At 38.5% G+C, this 24,566-nt stretch overlaps 1 protein-coding gene across 2 annotated transcripts in view; it reads left to right on the forward strand.

The window, feature by feature from the left end:
- The window catches only part of LOC122514873 (lachesin-like), a 35,671-nt gene that overhangs the window by 7,597 nt on the left and 3,508 nt on the right, over positions 1–24,566 (forward strand). For both annotated transcript variants that reach the window (XM_043631968.1, XM_043631966.1), the window contains 2 exons: positions 11,877–11,974; positions 21,511–21,757. In XM_043631968.1, coding sequence (XP_043487903.1) covers positions 11,877–11,974; positions 21,511–21,757 — 345 coding nt within the window. The remainder of the gene's footprint in view (positions 1–11,876; positions 11,975–21,510; positions 21,758–24,566) is intronic.

Raw genomic sequence — 24,566 nt, forward strand, 5'->3', positions numbered from 1 at the left:
ACAGCACAACTACTACGAGCATCTCTTTTCTAACAAGCTTACACAAATTCTATCGTCATACTAATCTTCTCCGTTGGATCAGAACTCTCCTATCGCGCAGCTCCTATCTTAGGTAAATTCATGAACGATGTATACTTGGGCCTTCATAACGATAAAACCGTATTATGATTATGCTCGAAGCTTAAATTCGCAAAAAAGAAAGGGAATGAGGGAGAGAGGGGGGGGAGGAGGAGGAGGAGGAGGAGGAGGAGGTTTCCTCGAAATTTCGTAAGTCGATGAGTCGTCAACCGAACGACTTTGCGCACTGCCAGCATAATTTCGTTAGCATAATTCTTGTTCCCGACCCTCGACCCTATTTAATTAACGCTTCTAATTAATCGGATCCGATGTGAAATACACATATATATCTGGTATTAGAAAATGTTCCATTACCGTTAGTAGTCATTTATTTCGATAAAAATAAGTGTATCCGTTTATATTTTGACGTGTTAGGATTTAAGCGAGGAGAATAATTAGTCGTAAAGTAAAATGGAATAAAAATGTGTTCTTTGTCGGCAATTAAATGGCAATTTTGGTAATATTAAATACGCATGGAGTGACAAATTGTCAATTTGACGTTGACGACGTCGTCGACGATCCAGCATGCACCTGACACGTAAAGTAACATAATACATAGTTATACGTGCTATATGTACATAGCGATAGTATGTCTGACAGACGGGAATATGCTTCACCTTAAGCATCTCGGTATTCGCTCGGAAGAGGCGACGCGAAGAATCTAATATGGGCGTTAGTGCATTTTTAGGATGCTATTCGTTCTTTAAGAGTTATCAAATAAATTTGCAAGTATTTAGGAATTCCTAGCGGAAGGAGTTGCACGAATTTTTAACTCTACTCCCCCGTCCTCCTTATATAGTCGATATATTTTACGTAACCTCGTATACCCCTATATAACGTTGCTTTTTAACGGATATTCGATTAATTTATACTTACGGAAATAGATATTTCTAAATTCGTTTAAAACTTTTCAAAGAAATCTTTTGTAATTCGACTCGAAGATCAAAGTAACGAATATTTTTAAATACTTTATGCCGGCGTATTTATTTAGTTGGTGTTAATTAATTAGTACGAATTCAAAGTGAATAGAAAATGAGTTCCATTTGCTTTTCCGATGAGAGGTATTCGATAAATTTGCAAGTAGGTATTCGGAAAATCTATTCGAAAGAACTGGAGAAAATGATGATCGCGAATATTTTGTAATTAAACTGGGTCGAATGTTACCGAGTCGCGGAGAAAAAGTTTCTTCGCATATACCCAGCTAAGAAGGGTCCGCTTCAGGGATACGACCCTCTACCCCACACGCGAGTCGTGATTCTCTCTCTCTCTCTCTCTCTCATCTCCTTGATTTATTATATTTATCGAGCGAACGAACCATAGATTTCCCATATATACGGATATAGATTGACAAAAAGATGTATAGACAATAAAAAGTCGCGTCAGCCATAAAAGAAAATAGTTTTCCCGAATAGGAAAGTCATTACTCGGTAATGCCGAAAGATATCTCGAATTCATCTTATTTCTATTACGAATACGTCGACATTTATCTTCTCTCGTGGAAAGAATTTAGGATTGAAATTTGGATCGAATCAAAAGGACCTTTCGCGGAAGATCGTATAAGTCGATTCGAGAACGATGGACCCTTTCTCGAGCTTCTACTTTTTCCTTTTGGAAGAAAAAGAAGAAAGAAAATAAAAAGTACAGCGTTCCGGTGTCTCTCCTTCCTTCCGCTCGATCGTAAAACTGGGAGGAGCTCGGAGAATCATGGTTTTACCGTATAGTCGAAGAGGGGGGCGTGTTCCGCGCGAACCGTTCGACTTTGAAAACTTCCCATGGTACGTGGTTAACGCAACGCGATTTACGCTTCCAGTGTTCGAACGCGTTGTCCGCTCTTTTTTTTCTCCTTTCAAATCGGTATTGTCCCGTCTTTTGGTAATGCGTATTATCGGGAATGTCATTAATAAGGGGGTAGACGACCGATTAACCAGAGAAATCCATTTCACCGAGATGTCGAAGCAGAAACAGAGAGGGGGAGAGAGAGGGAGAGAGCTGTTCTCGGTCCATCGAACGGAATCATCGAAGAACGTTGGGAAATGATTCATCGCGTTTCCAAGTGGACCGTCGAAAACTTTGGACGGACAAGAACTCGTACAACGATTTATCAAAAGTAGCTTATCCATTTAATGGACGTTCGGGAAAAATCCTTCAAAGTCTTTGCGCGTTCGAATCATCGGTGCGTGCCCCTCGCTCTACTAATTATTTAACCGATCGCCATTACAAAAAGAACGACGATCGAAAATTAGATATTTATCTATTTGGGATCGAATGAAATTCCAACGACGCGACAAAGACAAAAGATACAATGGGTTTTGCGTCCAATTAATATTGATTTTAATTGGATTTTCTCGTCTACTTTTTTTCCTCCTTTTCTTTTTTCTTTTCTCTTTTTCTTTTTTGATCCAATTAACGAAGCTTTCTTTTATGACATTAATTTTACTACTCCTATTTTATTTGAATTAAAATGATGGAATTTTTGTTGTTGTTCTCTCTCTCTCTCTCTCTTTGCACGCTAGTCCGTTCGTTCGATGGAAATACCGGCTTATTATTTTTCTATGATTTCATTTGTAAATGAAAAAAATGTAAGGACGAGAAATAAAATGATATCTCTGTAATCAGCCGTAAACAGAGATCATCGAAGTTGGGTACAAAAGGGCGTGGCGTTCGAAGCCGAAGTGGTTGAAACGGGCTGCTCGGGGGAGCCTCGGCGAGCAGCTCCTACGCGAGTAGTTAGTTCAGCAACTTTTTCCTTTGACGATGAAAGATATTAATTAAACTGTCACAGCCACGGGAGCACGAAACCTCCAACTTTATTTCGCCACTTACAAGTTTACTACTTAAGCAAAAAAGAGAGAGAGCGAGAAAGAGCGAAAGAAAAAGGGAAAGAGACGAGTTGGGGGAGGGGGGAAGGCGTGGGAAGAAGGATGGGCGAATAAATATACCAAAGATAAAACAACGAGCTTCGCGACAACGACGAAAAACGGATAGAGAATGTGCGCAAAATATGAATAAAAGATATTTAAACAACGATAAAAGAAAATAATAACCCCGCGACGATATCTTTGTATTCGATTGAACTTTTATGGTATAAGATCTTCCGGATGATGCGTGCCAAAGAAAGAGAGAGAATAATCGAACAACGACGAGTTGAAAAAACACAAAATTCAAATATTAATTAGTACTAATTGCATTGAATTTAGCTTTTGTACGAGTAACGTCGGAAAGATGAAAAAGAAAGAATAAAAGAAATAAATAAATAAAAGGACAGACGGACGACTAAAAAGATTTGATTAATTAGTTTGTATCCTCTTAAAATGAAATATTTTCTCGCGTCAAAAATGAAATCCTTGAACTCTCGGCGATACGCGATATCGAATCGAATCGAAAGCAAAATAAAAATAAGAAGCAACGAAACGAAGAGAAAAGAAAGACGAATGGGATGGAAGTGGGGCTTAAAAAAAAGGGGGAGTCGGGATCGAAGCGCGATAGGAATTGCCCGGATTTCGGTGGGAGTAGGCGAGAACTACGGTCTTACGATACACCTCGATAAACTATATTCATATATGGGGACGCGATATTCCGACTTTCGCAAAAAGGACGAATAACGGAAAATCGGTCAGTTTTTCTTCTAATTTTCAATTTTCGAATGTATACCTAGGTATATGCAAACAGAAATATATAGGAACGGAACGGTACGAAAGCTTCGCGTTCCGCATGTGCGATCTTACTAATTTCCGGAATCGAAGCTTCTCCCTTGAGGGGAGAACGAGATATAAAGTCGAAGAAGAAGGGTTAGGCGAAAGAGAGCTAAAAAAGAGAGGGAGAGACAGCTTCAATTCGATTAATTAAAGTTCGAATTCGCGGCGCTTCGTGGAAATGAAATTATCCTACTCGTCGGTGGTGACTTTCCTTAGAAAATAGACAAAAAGAAGAGAGCTAGTCGAATATTAAAGAGAAAATCTACGAGAGTAGAGTGGTAAATGTTAGTAAGAAAAATATAAGAAACATGGCAAGACCCCGAGCTCTTTTCTCTCGATCCAAAAGGGTCGAACCGTGTAACAGCTTGAGTCTTTAACTGCAAACGAACGGGGAGGGGGATGAGAGGTTAAGAGCGAAGGGCTTTGCTAGATGCTGGGGGGGGGGAGAGACTTCGTTCCCTAGGATATGTATTTACGGCCGTCGAAAAGTGAGAAAACTTTCGAGAGCTGGGATTGCAAAATTTAAGATCCTGTGAATCTGTGTAAGACCGATGGACTTTCTTTTTTTTCTTCCTTCTTTGGCTTCCTCTCGAAACCTTTCGATAATCCGTTTTCACGGGCCTCTTCTCTTCTCTCTTGTTAGGAATACAAGAAGAAGAAGAAGAAGAAGAAGAAGAAGAAGAAGGAGCAGGAGGAGGAGGAGGAGGAGGAGAGAAAAGGGATTGAAAAAGGGATTTAGATCGCGTAGCTCGTGGTTTGTAAATCAAGTTAAAAGAAAGTATAAGAATAGATCGAAGGGCGAGTATTTGTTCGAAAGGAAATTTAGCTATCGAATTTGGAAATCGTCCTCGGGGCTTTCGAACGATCCTACGATTATTGACGGAAATTGAATCGTTTAAAGCGAAGCAATTAAATAAAGGATCGAAATAATATGGAAATAATATATCTAGATCGATTAGCGTTATCGAGAGACAAGCTACGCGGATAAATCGATGGGTACAATTGTTTCAAACGCGTTTCTTTTATGCAAAATAAGATACTTCTTTACGGTTACATTGATATCGAGGAAATTATCGATATTTGTTTTTTTCTTTTAATGGCACATCGAACGAATTGTCGGAAAAAAAGAAATATAGCCTAGGAACGAATAAAATTATATTTTCGCGATATGTTACATTTTAATAGTTAAAAAAACAAAATGTCTTTCAAAAAAAAAAATGGGGTTTTTTATTTATAGCGAACCGGATCGTTTCGAATTTCCACGAAATATGAAATGATTTTTGCGAAAAAAGGACAATCGAACCAAACCGGAATTGTACTGCAAAGCGAAAAATCGATCGAGCTTATCGTTGGTACGAACGTTTTAATTGGCAAAACAAATACTTGGATTACTTCTTTCGACCGAAATTGAAACTAAAAGTACGCGCGAGAAAGAAAATAGTAATAATAATGTTTCGTTTAAATCCAGCCTTCGCAGGCCCTTTCCTCGTCACTTCGGGAGTTTCCCCATTGTCCCTAAAGACAATAAGCTTTCGCCACTCGGTCGGACGGATGTGGACTACGGTAGGTTTAGTCGAGAAATCCCCTGCCTCGTCGCGAATTTCGCTATAATACTCTTGTATACTAGCAATAGCGAGAGAAAAAAAGGAGAAAAATTTGAGAATCCAACGCCAACGTAAGCCGACGAAAGAAAAGGAAAACGCGCGTGCTCGAGTTAATCGTTATTCTTCCATATCCCCCTTTTCCTCTGTTCGACTAAATCACGATGAAATGAAAAGAAGAAAGATAGGGAAAGAGAAAAAATACATAGAACGAAATAGCGGGTTAGAAAAATATGTGTGACACGTGACGCGAGCAGGACTATCGTATCTCCGGCTATCTTATTATCGTTCCTTTCTTCGGAGAACCGGAGAACCCAGACAACTCGATGATAAAAATCTTTTTGCGAGCGCATAATATCATTATAACTATGTAAATCCCCTAGGATGCAAGCCCGCGAATAGAGAATCGGGTATTCGTATGGTAAATTTCTTCTCTCTCTCTCTCTCTCTCTTCCGTTGCTCGCTTCGCAACATACGCTGCTCTTTATCGTATAACAAACACCCGCGTGTATATATATAAGTTCGATGAAAAATATAAATAAATCAAAATAGTCAATTATCCTTTGCGTTTCATTTATATCTTAGCGAATTTTGACGATAGAAGAGAGAGAGAGAGAGAGAGAGGGAGTTCGATGACCTCGAGAGGTAAAATAATAAAAAGGATTATTCGAGCATCCAAAGTCTACGCTCGTTGAAATAGAGATCAACTAGGATTAACGATAAATCCTTCGAAATCCTTTAGCGAGAACTGAGAAGTTAGAAAGGTGCAAAGAAAGGATTAATTATGTATGGAAGTCGCGATTGATTCTACTTACGAAGGATACGAGAAATAACGACGTTCCGGAAGAGAAAAATTTTCAAATTAAACTCCTTCCTCGCGCTACGCGCTAACAGCGGGATCTCGCGTATAGACAACTTTGTATACGTTTCAAATAAATCATCGATATTTATAATAAAAGAAAGGATCGTTCGAAACTCGAAGATCGGACTTTGTTAGTCAAAGTAAGTAACGCGAAAGGACCCGACCAACTAATTTCTCAAGTTTTAACGCACCGAGAGAGATTACCGCTCGAGGGTTAGCAAAGTAAACGAAAATCTCGAGTAAAGTCCTTCGCGGTACTAGGATGTACGGTGGCACGATACCTTTCTTCCAAATTTCTCTTTACTTTGTCTGAAAGATGCGAATACTTTCCGAGGCTTTCGCTTTGCTCGGTTTCAACTTCGCCCTAATCCGATTCGACCGATCAATTCATTTTTTTTATTCCAAACTTTATATCTTCTTTTTTCTTATCGTAACGATATCGCTTTGGACAATTTCTACGTTCGCGTTGCATCGTCAAACTATCAATCGTATTTTTATCCCCGCGAGCAACCTTCTTCCTAGATCCGTCGACTTTTCTTTCAACAATGATTTCGTTTATATGCAAGATTATTAACCAATAAAGCGAAGAAGTACATCTAATTGCGAGTAAAATATAATTACCGTAACTCGTGAATTTTATTATGAAATTTTGGCACGAGTTTACGTTCATTAAATCCCCACGGCACGCATCAAAGTCCTAAATTGCCAACTGCGTTGCTCCGTATAAACTTCATCTCTCGTTCGGAAAGAGAGCAACCCAACGACGGAGAGAGAGAGAGAGAGAGGGAAAGAAATATTTTCAACGACAAAGTCGAAAAAGGAAAAAAAGACGTTCTCGATCGCGGTTACGTTACTTTTATTTTGGAAACTTTTCTATTACTATTATCGGATTTATCGTTTATTCCTATTTTGCCATATAACGAAAAGAAAAGAAATCAAGTCTTTTTTAAATTGTACGACTTTTTTTGGCTGATAATTTAAACGAAGTGTTTCCAAATTCGACTTCTTATCTCGAAAGTTAACTCTATTCCTTCGTACTAATTAGAAACTTTATTAAGGAGCTCTTCCTCCATGGAAAATCGCAATTACCAAGACTTTCCGATATTAATGTTCAATTCTGGGTAATTTGAAGAAACTAGATAAAGCTCGAGACATCTTCGATCGCGTAAGACTTTTCTTCTCCTATCTCGGCATAGTCGATTGTTAATAAAATCATTCTTAAATCACGATGCTACAGTCGCAATAACATTTTCATTCCAATTTTCGTTCCAATTTTCGCTTCAATTTCGTTAATAGTTTACTTCGCAAACTTTCGTCAATTTAATTCGTCTTTTGTTCAAATATACATATATATGTATTTGTAAATAAAATAAGAATAGAAGAAAGAACGAACATACGTATATTCACTTTCGCTCTTTTACCGCTGCTACTATCTCATTTATAACTGAAAGATATTTTTCCAGCTGACGTCACACTCTTGAATTTATTTTCGCGAACACACCTAGCTTTCCCCATGAACGTAGTCTCGAGATATTTTTGGTTGGATTTTTCAACGGTAGAGAATCGTTGCCGAAATAAGAAGGCAATTTGTCGAGAGGCGCCACGCGGAAAAGAGTACTTCTCCTTCTTATATATACGTATTATAAATATATAGGGTGACTCGCATTACTTCGACACCTCGAACCAAATTATTAATCGCATATTTTTCCAAAAATTCAAACGAAGATCTATGCACTTTTCTTCTACAACGAAATTTCCAAATTCCATTTAGCACCAACATAAACGAATACTCCTATATAATATATTAATAATAATAATTATACAATATTCTATTGGAAAAAACAAAGTCCAACTATTTCCCATTGGACGAGTCACCCTGTATATGCGCCTACACCTTTAAACAAATATGTATATACCGAGAGACGCAAATACGCGTATAGAAAAAGCCGTAAAATGTATTTTCGGTAAAGAGAGCGTATGAGAACGTCCGTATGGCGTCGCGATTTCGTTTTACATTCGCTCTTTTGCTTTCCTATTCTGTTTCTTTTCTTATTTCTTCTTCTTCTTCTTCTTCTTCTTCTGCTTCTGCTTCCGCTTCGTTGCAGCTTCCTCATCTCGACAAAAAGAAAATGGAATAAACCGAGAGAAAAATATAATAATAAAAGAAAATAAAAAGAATTAGTTCGAAGCCGATGTTGACTGTTGCTTGAAATATAACTAGAAACGTAACACTTATTCCTATCTAATTTTGGTTTGAAAGAGACGCTTATTGGACGACCGACTAGTTTCAAAGGATAGCTCTCCATGGAGTTGCCGAGATTTATTCTCGAAATTTGCGAGAAACGCTCGATGCCGAGCGATAGTTTTAATTGGCGAAATAAAATAAGTCATATGCAAAAATGCTTAACGATGAATAAATACGATCGTCCTAAAATATTGCAAAAAAATATAAAAGTTAAGAGAAGAAACGAGTAAAGCTTTATCTCATCATTGCCGCAAAGCTAATTTATTCAAACGATCTTGTTAAATCGTCTATACTATACAGATATACCTTACACAAATTTCTATTTAGACGATAGAAAGAAACTCTTATACCCGGTGATTCTTTAGTCGAAATGAGTCGAAATGAGTCGAATTTTTGCATTCTTCGTCTTCTCTCTTTCAGCTAAATTGCTCGACGATTTCATATTCAAGAGAACGAGAGAGAATTTCTCTCTCTTATCGCATTTTCTCGAGTTCTCTCGGATCTCAAAAAGTAGCGGACCGTGCATTTCCGCTAATTTTAACGGGACCAGTGGTTCGGTAAAAGTGAAACGTGGTTAAAGATATTGCGCGTATACGTATATACACATTTAATACGACAAATAATATCTGATATATATATGAAAAATTTCATCGGACCATCCCAAATGCAATAATCTTCAAAAATATAATAAATCAAATAATTCGATATTTTCTAAATCACGGATGCATCGTAGAAATTGTAAAAGGTGGACCAATAAAAGGGAAGCACTTTCGATCTATATATATATATATACCATAATATATAATTCTGAAGTATTTTCGGTCAGGGAGTAGCCGCGGCAGCAGCAACGAACGTTAAGATTGAATTATTTTTCTTCTCTCGAATAATTTAGCCATAAAATAAAAAGGTATATAACGGGGTTTGTAGGCTCGTACTTACCGGCGACGTCTTTTTACCAAAATTTTCTATATTTTTCTCCCTCCAAGAGGAAAACTCGAAGCTCATCGGATCCCCTATTTTCCTCCCCGTTTACTTATATTACACGCCAGATACGAAGATGCGGAAACTGAAAATTCTACTCTTGTACTCCGTTCGAAGCCCCGGGCTATTTCTGTCAGTGAATATCTTATCATAATACCCGAAACGTTGTTTCCGTGGGACCTCTTCTATCGAGAAGACTACTCGGACCCAACTATTTTCTCTCTCTCTCTCTCTCTTTCTAATTTTCTAACTCTCATGCCCTTACCCTTTCTCTTTGTAACGTTATGTAGCAACTGTTTCCACGCCAGTGGCTTGTATAAGTAGTTTTGACGTATCTGTCGGATATCTCGTTGCTCTGCTCTGGTACACAGCTGCAGTCTCAGCTCTTTTTACACTTCGACGATACAACCCTTTCTAGTTCTTTTCTAGCCTCTCTTTTTCCTTGGATATTCTATCGACTTGGACTATACTTGGAAAGTTTAACTTCGAAATTCGATATTGGCACACGCGAAAAAGAGCTTGAATTCTGTTCGTACCAGTGTTCTCTCTTTTTCTTGTTCTTTTTCTTGTTCTTTTTCTTTTTCTTTGCTCGTTGCATTCGCTGATTTCTTTAGTTTCTTTTGTCTCTATGGAATTTGTTATGTTCTTGACTTTTAATCGACTTAGAAATTTGTTTCTTTATCTCTATTTCTTAGCGTTCCTATCTTTAGCACTATTTTCATCTCCCTCTTTCTATTTCCATATTGTTTCTTCTCGTAAAGCTGATTTCAAATAAAGAGGAGCAAAGTTATGCATAAGAGAGGTATATTATACTTTGTCTGTTACTTCTTATTCGGGTTTCATTCCAAGTTGGTTTGATATTTTCCTGTTTTGTAATATTAATACGCGATAAAATGTTATCTTTCGCATTATTGCCGGTTTTTGGAATTTTTGTATCTTATCATTTGTAATAGAAAATTGATATTATTTAAAAAATAGTCTACTATATCTCGCGACGGTACATCGTAACAAACAAATTCGGTAATCCAGGTGAAACATTCCGAATGGTTTTCCATGTTTCCAATAAACGAGAATAAACATCGTTCGATCCATTCGTTCGATAGAAACGTATCTTTATTTTTCTTCCACTCCTGGTGATTCATTTTTTTTGTCTCGTCCTTTTTTTTAGTTGAACCATATTTATCTTGAGTTAGCAACGAATCGATTCGCACCGTACTCGACTTGGTGGTTTTAAAATAAAGAGAGATTCTCTCTAACCCTCCTTCTACCCCCGCTCCAGTTTCTCCCTCCCTCTCTTCCTCCCTCTTATTCAATTAATTCGATCGACTTCGTTTCGTCGCTTAAATTCATCCAACGATTGCCAAAGCGTAATTACGTTTAGCATATTACGCGAAAACGTTTCGATACTTCGAGTACACCCGTACAGTCTATTTACGCGCGCCTAATTTTTACCAACAAATTTATTACATTGTTACCTTTCCATTAGGTTTTGTTATCAACGAATGATTTTCCTTTTTAAATAGTAGGTACTAACTATTATATTTTGGAACGAAAAGTCAGTCATTTCGATGCCGAAATAAAAATATTTCAGGTTCGGTATATGTAGAAAAGATAGAGCGATGGGGCGGTTTGCGGGGCAGGGGGAGGAGAGGGAGTACAATGACATCGATTACTTAATACCAGCTTGACACATATAATATCGAGGCTTCCCGCAAACGATGCGTAACTTCGATTTCCTATCAACCGTGAAGCTACTACACCGGCATTAATGGATGAAGCCGATACATGCCGTCGAAATATGGTCCCCTCGGAAAAGCGAGAACTAAATGACTAGCTTTTGATGGATTTTCGAAGCTTCCGAGAGCGAAAAAGAAAGAGGGATGATAGACTTTGTTTATAGTGTACATTGACATGATGTATCCGTGTAAGATTAAAATTAGACATTTGTCGCTTGATGGACGAGATGCGTTATAGGGTGTGTGTGCAGTCGCGTTGCCACGAAAAATAACTTATTGACAAATTTAGAACAAATAGAGAATTTCTATGTTGGGGGGGGGGGGGAAATGCGTTAGAAGTTGGAAGGGGTCTTTTCGTCGTAGATAATTTTGACGGTCTCTGACGAGAACGCGAAGACGCGAAGACGTCGATCGATGTTGATTTAAACTACGGAATCGACGTTGTAATCTCTCCATAGAAATGCAAACTAGATTTACCGTACTCGCGAAAGCTCGAAAATCAACGGGAATCGCAACGCGCTGCGAAGTCATCGTTAGTACTCTACTAACGGTACCTATATTATATAAAGCATACTTTACGTAAATGTCGTATCAAATATCGCGATAATACTGAAATACGGTTGAATTTGTATTTTTCAGATGCCCCGAGTTTTTCAGAAGCGATCGGTAACGTGACCGCGGCGATCGGCAAAGAAGCAATCCTATCTTGCACGATCCGGAAACTGGGTAATTACAAGGTAAGTTAGAACGAACGATTCGGGGCTGACCCAAGGTGGGAGGGATGATTGGATTTGAAGAAGAAAAAAAAAGATCTTCGAAGGAAATCCTCGTCCTGGTTTTAATTAAAAGCGAGGACGGCGCGATAAGAGAATTTCAAATTCGGCTGGAACGCCGCGAGTGGAAAATAAATGGGTCACCCTTGAAAGGGAGACACAACGGGAAAAATTCGAGAAGCCTGATGTACCTGCCCCCCCCCCATTTCGTTACGCAGTTTTCAATTTAAGTAGGGGCAACGACAAAAGTATCCGAATTTTTACCATGAAAGAAACAAATGAAATAAAACAAGGTGGAAGGTGTTTTCTAGTTCATCCAGCGACAACGCGTTTAACCGGGAAACGAGATTAAACGGGGGGAAACGGAAACCGCGGCGCTGAATTCGTCATCTCTTTTCTTATCCCAATTCGTTCTCCTTTCTTTTTTTTCCGAGCGAAAGGAGAGAGAGAGAATATTTCCGAGGAACAAAGATTTGCTTCGCGAAGCAAACTCGTCCGATCTTGTTCGACGATTTTTTATCGTTTTATCATTTGATCGTTTCGAAAGCGAGCCGAACAACTTCGGCAAACTCAATTTCTGCCAAATAAAATCCAGATCTCGGAAGAAGAAAATTTCCAAATAAATAAGAACGCGAGGATCGCGAAAAATATACAAAACGGACACGCGGCGAAAAGTAACGTACAATAAAAGTTAGCGGTTAGCATAATAGGAGAGCAATACATATTAAATGTACATTGAAATATGAAAATATTCTCTCTTTCTGATGGTAATCAGGATATCCAAGTGGACTCGAAACGGCTTCGTCGAGTCTCATTCCGGCGCATTTAATTGTAAGAGCAAAACCAGCTCCCGCAGCTTTTATGCTCGGACAATACCACCGAAAGTGGCATTCAGTTTGTTCTTCTCGAGCTTCTACCCGAGCTTCTACGCTTTTACAATGGACAGTTTTTTCTCCCTCCTGTAACTTGGGAAAGATATCAAGACCGATTCTCTTTCGGTTATGCCAACGGGAACCTCACTTTCTTCTTTCGCTCCTCGTAAACTTTCCCTTCCGGTACGTTACCCTCGTCGTTTACTTCCGGTCGCTTATAAAGTCAAACGTTTTTTCCTTCCTCCCTTCGTCTCGTCTTTTTTATTCCTCGTCCAACTCGCAACTTGCATTATTCATTTTGCCGCATTTTTAAATAATATTTCGATAACGCGAAAACTTAGAAAAAACTAATTACGACATTTTCCTTATTTCGAACAATTAATAATGTAACCGTTAAACATTTCAATTTACCTTTTACGCGCACGTTCGCCGGGGAACTCTAATAACAATTAGACTCGCAACAAAACAAGTTTACTAAATTACAAACGAAAAGCAAGAAAACAAACGTTAGCTATCCTCCCTCCCTCTCTCTCTCTCTCTCGTTTTGCGCGTAAAAACGCAAATGGGGGAATAAAGGAAAGAAATATAAAGTAAAAAAAAGGCTAAAACTAATGTAAAGACATAAAGAACGTTGATAAATAGCACGTACCGGCAATTAAGCCGAATAACACGATTTGTTTTCAACGCTTATGCATACACATTCGATTGGCCGCAACCACCTGCTGGTGGCACGTATAAATGTTTATCCTCGGAGGATATTAAAACTGTCATTTCGCGTTTGCCTGTACGAATTCGAACCAACGAACGAACGAACGAACGAACGAACGAACGAACGAACATAGAATGCAAGTTTGAAACTGGCTAAACGACCGATCAATCGATACTAAAAGTCGAATCGTTCCCTATTTTTGGTTTTATTTCGATTTACCTGTAACGCTGCTTGTACTTCCATCGAACCAATCCGTTTGACAGCGACGAAATTGAAAAACGTCCACGGCGAGTTATCTTTCTCCCTCTCTTCGAGTATTTCTCTCTTTGTTTGGCTCTCTTCAACGATGCGCGTGTTCATTACGAGAGAGAGAGAGAGAGACAGGGAACATAGGTTCGGTCCGTAGCTCCTAACGAATTTATCCGCCCGGCCGCTTGCGATGGAAATGTAATTTCCTACCTTTTGTCTAGATTATTTCGATTATTATTAAACCTGACGCGTCGTCGTTCGCGGCAACGGAAGAAGAGGAGGAAGCGTCGGAGCTTTCGTAGCTATTCCAGAGCTGTTCTTTGGGATTTTGGCGAGGGCGTTTTAGGGAACGACGCTATTTTCGAGACGTACCCTGACGCAACCCTGACGCCTCCTACTGCAACGTAGCCCCGAATGAATCGATCCGCATTTAAATATTCCTACTCGTCGGTAGGTTCGTGGATACGCGCCGATGGACTTTTTAGATTTATTTTACGTACGCCACTGTTAACGCACTCACGATGAATATCTCGCACGAACGGAATAGAAATTGGATGACAACGAATTTCGTTGCGCGCATCGCCATTCCCCGAAAACTCTTCCGTTGCGATGCGTACCAGTAATACGCGTTTTATGGCCGACATTCGAGATCATCCGTTCCGTATCCGTGTACAGGGTGTATCGTTTCGAATCGAGTTATACGAGCGCGGTATTTATCTTTCATTACGTTTAACAAACTCATTTTTTACGAGTATACTTAAGATCGTCTTCAAAGGTGGAACACCGCGAAATTTGGCTCCTTCTTCGAGAACATTTCGTCGAGATACCGAGCTATCCGATGCAATTTACGATAACGAGCCACCTTGTAGAAAAATATAGCTATACGAGTTGGTTACATTTATGAAATTTTCCTCGAAAAATATTTAATATCGTTATTGTTATCCCCTCCGTCATACTTCCCATAACTCTAAATCCTATATAAAAAAGATGATTAACGCGATGAATATTAACAAGGGTATTAAATTATATGGAAACGTATAAAAAAAAGGAAAAAAACAATCGCTATTTAGGAAAACTCTTTACGGTCGTAATTGTTAATATCAAAATGATCCAATCCTAATGCAAATCTATCCTTTAATATGCAATCATTGAAATTCGATTGACGCGATAAACGAGCTCGCTAACCGAAATAATATATTCGATTTATCGAATAGAGTCCAACAATCCCGTCTATATCAGCCCCGTATAGTCCTATACATAACTAAATAATATTAATATCGAGCTATAAACAACGGTAGAGAAACTAGAAGCGTTAACACGAATAATCCCAGCTTTTGTTCGTTCTATTCTTGATTCCCCCTACCTTTAACCCTTAAACCCCGACATCGGCCCCAGCCCACCGTAGCCCTGTTCGTTGGTTGGTTGGTTGGTTGGTTCGTTCCTTCGTTGAATCGCGAAGACATCCATCCTCCCGAACGGTTAGCTTCGAATTCCAATGACCGATTTTCGATGGCCAGAAGGTGAACAACTAGTTCAATTTAGCCAAGCTATCCGATTCACGAGATCGAGGATCGAATATCGTTGAGGATCGAGGGGTGCCAGAGACGCGTTGGTGTCTCCTTTTATTCCTTTATCGTCTTTCCCTTTCTCTTGGAATCCTTCGAAATCCTTTCTATTTGTCTTCTATGCGATTCGCATAGCTCTTCTCGATTTATAAATAGACAAAGATAGAGATAAGTAATATACCGCGTATAATACCGATAACGAATGCATCGCGCGTGGCTATTGGTAAAGGACACGCGTGGTTTGTTTCTAGATCCGGTTAACCACACATTGCTGTGGTTGCACAGGACACACGGTACACGGTACACGGTAAACACGTGCTCGGAGAATATTCAAAGTTCAAAGTTGATTTTCTCCGGAACAAAGACTCGGAGAAACCAAAGCCCATTTTAGGAATATCTCCGATGGATCTAAAAACAGATTATTGCATTCCTATTTTTGACAAAACGCAAAGGGTCTTATTTTTTATATAAAAAAAAATTTATTTTATCCTTTCGATATATGTTTTTATGTAAAATGAAAATCTTTTTTTAGTCGTACAATCGATACCGGGAGCCTCCCTTATATTTCTATCTCTATCTTTCCGTATTTCTCTTGGATAGGGAATGGAATAAGGACTATCCACCATTAAAAATATTTTTCAAAGGTCTTTTGATCTTTCCGTTCGACGACGAAAAGTTTATCGGATCGAAACCGCGCAAATACATATTGGAAACATATTCCTAATGTAGCAAAGAAATCGAATAGATATTCGAGTTCGTACTAAATCGTATGCAACGATGACAATGGCGCGATTGCTCGTGATTTTGCGTAAAAACAAATTTTACCGTTCGTTTTTACTAAACTAAATGAAATATATATATATATATCAAAGAAGAATAAAACAAATAAAGTAAAAAAGTAAATTGTTCCAATTTGCTCGATCAACGAGCAACGGCTATAACTTTTTGTAATTATTTTTTTATTTTGACACCGTTTTTGTACGGTGCCAATTGACGAACATTCGAAACGTTGACGCATCGTAGCTCGATCGCGATTGAATCAGCGAAAGAGAACGAATGCTATTTGCGAAGCGAATCCATTAAGGGTTACGTTGGCCGAACAGGAAAGGTAAACGAAACGTAGCACATTCTAACAACGGCAAAGACGTATGTACCTAAAATTTATCCAACTATCCGTTAGTTAACTATCTTCTCCAAACTACGATGATATTATTAGCAATGGATCAGTTTAATCTAGATTACAAACATCCAAACTAACCTAATTCGGATTCACCTGGTGTCCACTCGAAAGCTTATCGTTATTTAGCGCTTTAAGTTGAAAAATCGAATATATAAATCCGATCGAATCCGATACGATAGTCGATCGATGATGGAAAAAAAACAAGCCCGTTAAACGTAGCACGATTAAAGACACATTATAAACGGCTCGCCGATCTTATTGTAAACGAAAGATGGGTAAAGAATACAAGGAAAGGAAAAAAAAAAGAGAGGGAAAAAGTAACAATAGCACTCAACGGCGTTCGTTAAATGCTCGACGAGTGCTCGTCGTAGAAAAAAAGAGAAAAACAAATAGATGCGCATTCTTTTTATATGGAGAATATAGTCGCGTTTATCGACGCGAATCTGTCTCTCCGGCTAACGTCGGGAGTCGTCTCCGAACCGAGCAACCGACTAACCACCCTCGACCACCCCTTTTTATCTCTCATACATCTTTTCTACCGCCAACAGCCCCCCCACGCGACGAATCTCTTTGCACTCCCATCGGGTAGGATCGACGAACGTTAGTATTTTCGGTGATGTTGAAGAATTAGAGGTGGGGGAGGTAGGTGGGGAGGTAGGTAGGTAGGTAGGTAGGTAGTCACTCTGGCAGCTTTGAGATTGCTCGGAGTGGGGATTCGAGGGATGAGAAAGTTAGGGCTGGTGTTTCCACGAGCATATACTTGCCGGAGGCTTATTCAGACAAATCGGTGATTGCTATGAAGGCGAGCGAAAGGGTAGCAGCAGCAGCAGCAGCAGCAGCAGCAGCCTTGGCATCGTCGGCCATTCTCGGCTGTCGTCGACATCCCCCCGACATCCCCCCGACATCCCCCCGACGCGATAGAGACGCCAAACCTAGAGATAGGGAAAGATAGGGAGAGGGAAGAATGATTGTTTCCATGATTACAATGGAACGGAAGAGGAAGAGCAAGGTATGGGGAGAGAGCAATCTCTTAGCGCTAACGTAGATTCGTGGCCCTAGGACTCTCGAAATATTACAGGGGGAGTTTTGGGGGCCCGAAGAATCGGGGTGGTGGTCGGTGGTGGCGGTTGCCGGTGGTGTGGCGGTTGCCGGTGGTGGTATACGAGCTGCCCACCGGGGAATTTCCCGGCTTCGGGTAATGCGTCGAGAATCGAAGTTGTCTCTTAACCGTTGCCAACCAAATTGTACCCCCTCCTCGACAACCCTAAGAATTTGCAAGCTTCTTTCCTAAGCTCTTTCCTAATCCGAACAAAGGATTATTTTCGTCGTTATTCTTAAAGTATTTACGTTATTTCCGTGTCATTTGATTATCCGTAGAAGAAGAAAAGCAATGGGCACGAAGAATGACGGAAAGGAGAAGAGGAGGAACGTAATTCGTAAAGACGCCGCGTATCTCGCATGTTAATGTCTCGAAAGCAAGCACTTTGAACGGAAACTACCAGGCAGGAAAGTAGATACTTCACAGCTGGCGTTTCCGCTAACCGGCTAAAAGCACGTACCTAGCACGATTATAACGCTAAGTGCTATCGCTTTCTTCAAATTAAAAACTCGCACCTTTTTCCTTTTCCTTTCTGTCTTTCTTCGTAGATCGTTATGAAAATTGTGTTTATTCGTTATATCAAATGGCAAAATATCTTTTCTTTCTTTTGTTCCCCCAAATAGAGAATAGAGATTCTAGGATGAAGCTCGATCGCGAACTACGCGTCGACAATGACGACGATGATGACGACGATGACGATGACGATGACGATGACGATGACGCGCGTCTCGTGTCTCATTCGGTTTAGGTAACACCTCTGTGTACGTGTGCATACGCGCGCGTGTATACGAAGAGAGCGAGCGAGAAAGTGTGTAGAAGGGGAAGGGATGGTCCCGACTAGAGATTAATTACCAAGTGCACCATCATAGATAACAGTGGCAAACGATACGACGTTAAATTGAACCTTTCGTCGGGCTTGATTCCCAACCTGGCACTGCCGGTGATGCTGCTTCTGCTGCTGCTGCTGCTGGGATACAGCTATGGTAGTAGTGGTATCGGCGATGTCGATGGTGGTAGTGGAAGTGTTCTCACCTAAAAGCAATTACCGGTTGCACATACGTATATGTGCGCATGCACGAGTAACAGAGAGGGGAGATGATTTTCGCGATATAATATTAGGACGAGAAACCATCTCATACCGAGGTTGTCTAGTATACCTGACTGACACGAAAGGTGGCTCGGATCTCCGAGAGAGAGACCCGGGATTTTCGATGAAATCGATCTCAAATGAAAAGTGGAAAGTCATCCTTTGGATTTTTTCTTTTTATATTTTTTTCTATTTTTTTCTATTTTTCTAAATCTTGAAAATTCATGAAAATTGATTAAAATGAAACCAAGAGAGTTTGCGTTAGTTTTAATTACTAGAGAAATAAAATGAAACGCACAAATTTAGGAACAGTATGGGTTACTTAATACGGAATTCTAATTAAATATAGAAATTCTTCTCGTCGAGTGTTTAATTTTGTATTTTTTGGATAACTCTATTTTCTCTATTTTGTAATTATTTCCATTTCTGACATAACGAGGATACGTAGCTTTCATTTCAGATCAATTTCGTCCGGAAAATCTCTAATTTAAGAGTCTGAAAGTACCCTTTTTTGAGAAAATTCTCTCTCTCTCTCTCTCTCTCTGTCTATCTATCTAACTTTCCTACTCTCTTACTCATTCTTACTCCTTGTCTCCTACTCCCATTGCAATTTATGAACGTAATGGAATTTGAAACTTATGAATGTAATGTAAAATAGGGACTATATTATAATGTATACGCACTTTTATTTCGAAGACAGTTTAAGGAATGTTCCTAAAACAATTTAATAATAGAATGAAAATAGCAGGAAATGCGAGGGGTGAATGCACTAGACAGTCTGAGAATATTGCTATAGAATTTCATAGAACAAAAAGTATACAAAAGAGTCTGTCTTATGTAGGTGCGAAGTTATACAATGACTTTCCAGCAGAGATAAAACAGAATTAGAGGATTATAGTTTGCAAACGTAGGGGGGTAAAGAGAATGTATTTGAAATATATAAGAGAGAAATAAATAAAGATGTTGTTCCGTTCTGTCGTTGTTCTTTTATCTCTTTCTATCGTAGGATTTAGTCGTTAGGATATCGTTCGTTAATCTAAACGCGTACATCTAGATAGATCTATCCTAAAGGAGAAATTTAGGAAGTCTTTGGTGGTGTGGGCGTCGTATTCCGTCGAGACGTCGAGAAGAACGCCCTATTCGAGGCAGGAAGAGAACTAGGGTATCCTTGACGAAGGCGAGACGTTCTTTCGAGGGAAGGGTAAGCGGAAGGCAAATAGAAAGAGAAGAAGAGAACGCTTTCGTAGGAAACTTTATAGACGTGTTCGCGTCCTTCGAAACGTCTATGGATACTTTGCTAATGGTTTCGTGCTTGTAGTACTTCGATATTTGCCCGATACCCTTCTTCCTTCTTTACCTTTTACTCTATTTCTATCTATTTGTCTAACTATCTATCTCTATCTTTTTCTTTGGATCTATTTATTTGCCTCTATCCGCCAGTCTATCCGTCAGTCTATCTTCCTTTTTCCTCCTTTCTCCTCCTTTCTCTTTGTAACATCTCTTCCCTTCTTTTTATTTCTATCATTTTCTTTTTCTTCTTAATTTTCTTTATGATGGTGGAACAAAACGTTAGCGGAGAAGTCTCTCGAGATTCGATAAACTTCTCCGATATGAACTTCTCCGAACTATCTATCTTCTTCGAACAAACACACATATACACGTACATAGGTATGAGAAGGGATCGATTATTAAGTTCCTTTAATCATAGAAATTCAAAGCAAGCAAAGAGTTCGATCCCCTTTTCCAAGACTCGATTTAAGTTAAACGTATATATATATATATATATATAAGTATATGTATATACGTATATGTATATACGCTTCTGCTTTACCTTACTGTACTATCTTTCTTTCTTTCATTCTTCCTTTCTAAAATAAGATTAGATTTTATCTATGATCTACTTTTCAACGACGACTTTCGTATCGACAACTCGGGATTTGATGGATTCCTTCGTAATCCTATTCGATAAAACACTCCATCTATTTCTATTTCTATTTACATCCTTCTCTTTTTATAGGTCCAAGGTAATACTTTTTGTATTTTATTTCATTTGCATTATGACTCAGAATTAAGCTAAAGCTCATGCATATCGACAAGATGTCCAAAGTGGTCGGTACCAAACTTATATTGCATATTAATTAGGTTTGGTAGGTGAAGAAAGTTCGTATAAACTAAGGTCCCCCAATATGCTTTGCCGAAGAATCCAAAAAGCGTTTCAAGATTTCCAGGAAAGCGAACGAAAGTGAACGAAAGTGAACGAAAGCGAACGAAAGTGAACGAAAGTGAATAAGTAAATATCTTTGGACTTTTATCATTTTCGGACATAAATTTATATAAACTTTCTTGATCTACTCGACTTGCAGCAAGCTGCATCAGGAAAAGTATCGATAACAGTAGCAACGTTTAAAGAGAATAAATTGAATATAATATTGGAATAAAATTTGTATCCCTATTAAATATTTGTTCTCAATGGTCGTACCATTTATGAGCAATATTACCATTTTCCAAATAACTCGTACAGTTAAATGTCATAAATATGTATATTTATTATACGTAAAGGTTTTGGATAGGGTGGCTACGAATAGAGGATCGGACGGTATCGAAGTCTTATAAATTGAGTGAAATCTTGAAAAATGAGTTTGGACCTTTTTAAATGTGAAATTGGTGGAAATAAAATGTAAGACGAAGACAGATTTGATTGAAGATTTGACGACGAATAAAAGTGTTACGTATGTTTAGGTAGGATGGCTACGAGTGGAGGATCAGACAATATTGTCGATGGGTCAGCGAACGGTGACCCATTCAGCCCGTTTCCAAGTAAACGTCGAAAAGGCCAAGGCAAAGAATCAGACTCGTTCGAGAGAGGACGAGGAGGCCACTTGGAGCTTGCATATTCGCCAACTCAGGAAAGCCGATCGAGGTTGCTACATGTGCCAAATCAACGCGCAGCCCATGTTGAGCCAGCTGGGATGCGTCGACGTCCTAGGTATGCCTAATTGCGCAATATGCGCATTCCTACTAGCCTCATGCTCTCGCCAACCCAGACGTTTGCGGTCGCATGCATATACATATATACCTACGGAGAGACAAATAGACAGAGAGAGAGAATAGAATATAGTAAACGGCTACCCTAATACTGCTGTAGGACGCACCAAAGCGTACAATCGCACCCGTCCACGCGTTGTTTCGATTAACCGCGTCGAGCTTCGCACGTTCCTCGAAAATATATGCTCATGATCGTTAGAACTAGGGACGTGTTTACACAATGACCCTTCTATATAGCCTATGTACCTACACACACATATATATATATATATATATACCATCTATACGCGTGGAAGATCGCTTATGTCCACCTACCTACCTACCTACCTACCTACCTACCTTTCCATCTATGTACGAGTCTTTATTCTTACTATATGAAAAACGTTAGACTTTGAGTGACTAATTTTTTCATTAATTACTCTAATAAGAAGAACAAAATATTTCAAATATTTCATATAAATGAAATGATAACTATATACGTCCAGAGAAAAATTGATTAAAAGGAAGGAATCTTCTATTCTATGATTGAAAATAAAAGAAGAAAGATGAGGGAAGTATTACATAAAAAAAAAAAAAAAAAAAAAAGAAAAATATATGAGAAATGGAACGTGGCCAGTGAAACGGCATTGAGAAGGAGAGTAAATTTCAGTTGGATCGAAAATTTCCCGGTTCAATATTCCTACGTTCTAATATCGAACAGGAGAAATATTGAAGACGTCAAAATATAGAGCACGGAAATTATTGGGCTCGTCAATATAAAGCTCGGAACTATCGAACACGTGCGATCTTCTCGATGAAAGGAATGAAAGAAGAAAAAACGGACTTCGTTCGAGATTGAATTAACGTAAGAATAAGAGAAAATAAGAGGGAGAGATAATGAAAAAGAGAGAGAGAGAGAGAAAAAAGATGAGTCAAAGATATGGAAAATTGTGTTCTCTCGGCGGCTATTCGATTCAATTTCTTCGTATTTTATGATTTCATTTCTTCGATTGATCGATTAAATAGAAATTAGCAAATTAATCGAATGGACTTATTAATTATATGTGGTAATAATAACATCAACGATATTGGTATTTCTACTAAATCGAATATCTTAAAATTCGAGAATTATAATAGTTTAATTGCATTCATTTTCTAAATAATATTATCTCGCCTTTACAGGCATAATCACTCTCTAAATAATTATTCATCGCTACAAAGCTTCTCCATCTACTTACCCGTGATTAACTCCCCTATTCCTATATTTATATGCATAGGAAACCTATAGGCGCGTTACATATGCAAGCTCATACATATATAGGATGGTCATTGTCTATAAGCTAATATATCTAGCAACATCCTAAATTAATATAATCAACGATCGTTTACGCTAACGTAAGATAACACAATTATAGGAAAATCACGTAGAAAAAAAGAAGAAGAAAAACATTGAAACTATTTCGAGATTTTCGAAAACGTCGACAATTTTCTATAACTTTGTAGAATTTCTTCTAGCTCGAACGTACACACTCGCGTAGTAGGCGTACACGCGTCTATATATATATACATATACATATATATATGTAAAAGATAACGACTTAGCTTTTCTCGTTGAACGGACAGATATTCGCGTTCATATGCATCGAAATTGTTCTCATACATATATGCGTCCTCTCCCTCTCTCGCGCGAACACTTTTATAGGCATGAACGAGAAAGGAGAAGAGGGTAGCTCAAAAAATGCAACGAACATTCTGACGACGACGACGACGACGACGACGACGACGACGTTCTTCGCGAAAGCTCGTTTCTCGGTTGTACTCTTTTCTAACGAGCTGGATATGCTCGTTCCATTCCTTTTTCTTTTCCTTTTCCTTTCCTTTCTTTTTTTCCATTTTCCAGAAGAATTCCTACACGTTGTCAGCCATGGGACACACGGTCCCATTCACTTAAAAAGAATCGTCTTGCGAAGGACCTGCATTAAAGTTATATTTTTTTCTTCTTTTTTCTTCTCCATTTATTTGTCTTTTATTTTTTTATAAAAAATGTTATTTCGTAGATATAATGTGGTATATATCGCAAATATCACCGAGTCCTAATCCAATTACATACCCCCTATCTCTCCTATTCTCGTAGTTTAACTAATAGTAACAACTTGGATAATATATAAATATCATTTTCTAATATCACTAATACAAGTTGCAATTTATGAATATTATTTTCCCATGAAAAAAAAGCTTTTTAGAAAAGGAATTTTTGTCGAGGTTTTCTTGTCGAGGTGTAATGTTATATACCTATAGTTATCGCGTAAATAAATGTATGTACATGCATATATTACACGTTGCGTATACGTAGATATAGATTTTTTCATTACTTTATCGCAAGAACGCATCACTTTCTCCATTAGTTAAAAGTAGGTCAATGGTGTATGTAATCTTTATCGCGAAATATGCTCGTTTGTTTCTCAAAATATGCTCTTGCATCCCTTATCGACAAAATCTTTAGAGTACTTTCCTTTTTCTTCTCGTTATTTTCCTTTAAAACAAAACGATATCAATACTTTGGTTTCTACGTAAATAGTAATAATCTAATCTTCGTACGGTAATGCGTTTTTCACAAATGAAGTTTCAACGAAGAATTTTCTATCATTTTGCAAAGTGATGAAATAATTAGGACTCCTACGTATACACCCGCATAATATATTTGATATATTTGAAAGAAATTTCGTATCGTTAGAATAGAATCCGTGCACTCGTCTCTATATTTTTAAATT

The sequence above is a fragment of the Polistes fuscatus genome, unplaced genomic scaffold (genome assembly GCF_010416935.1).
Source record: "Polistes fuscatus isolate 324 unplaced genomic scaffold, CU_Pfus_HIC Scaffold16, whole genome shotgun sequence".
NCBI lineage: Eukaryota > Metazoa > Arthropoda > Insecta > Hymenoptera > Vespidae > Polistes > Polistes fuscatus.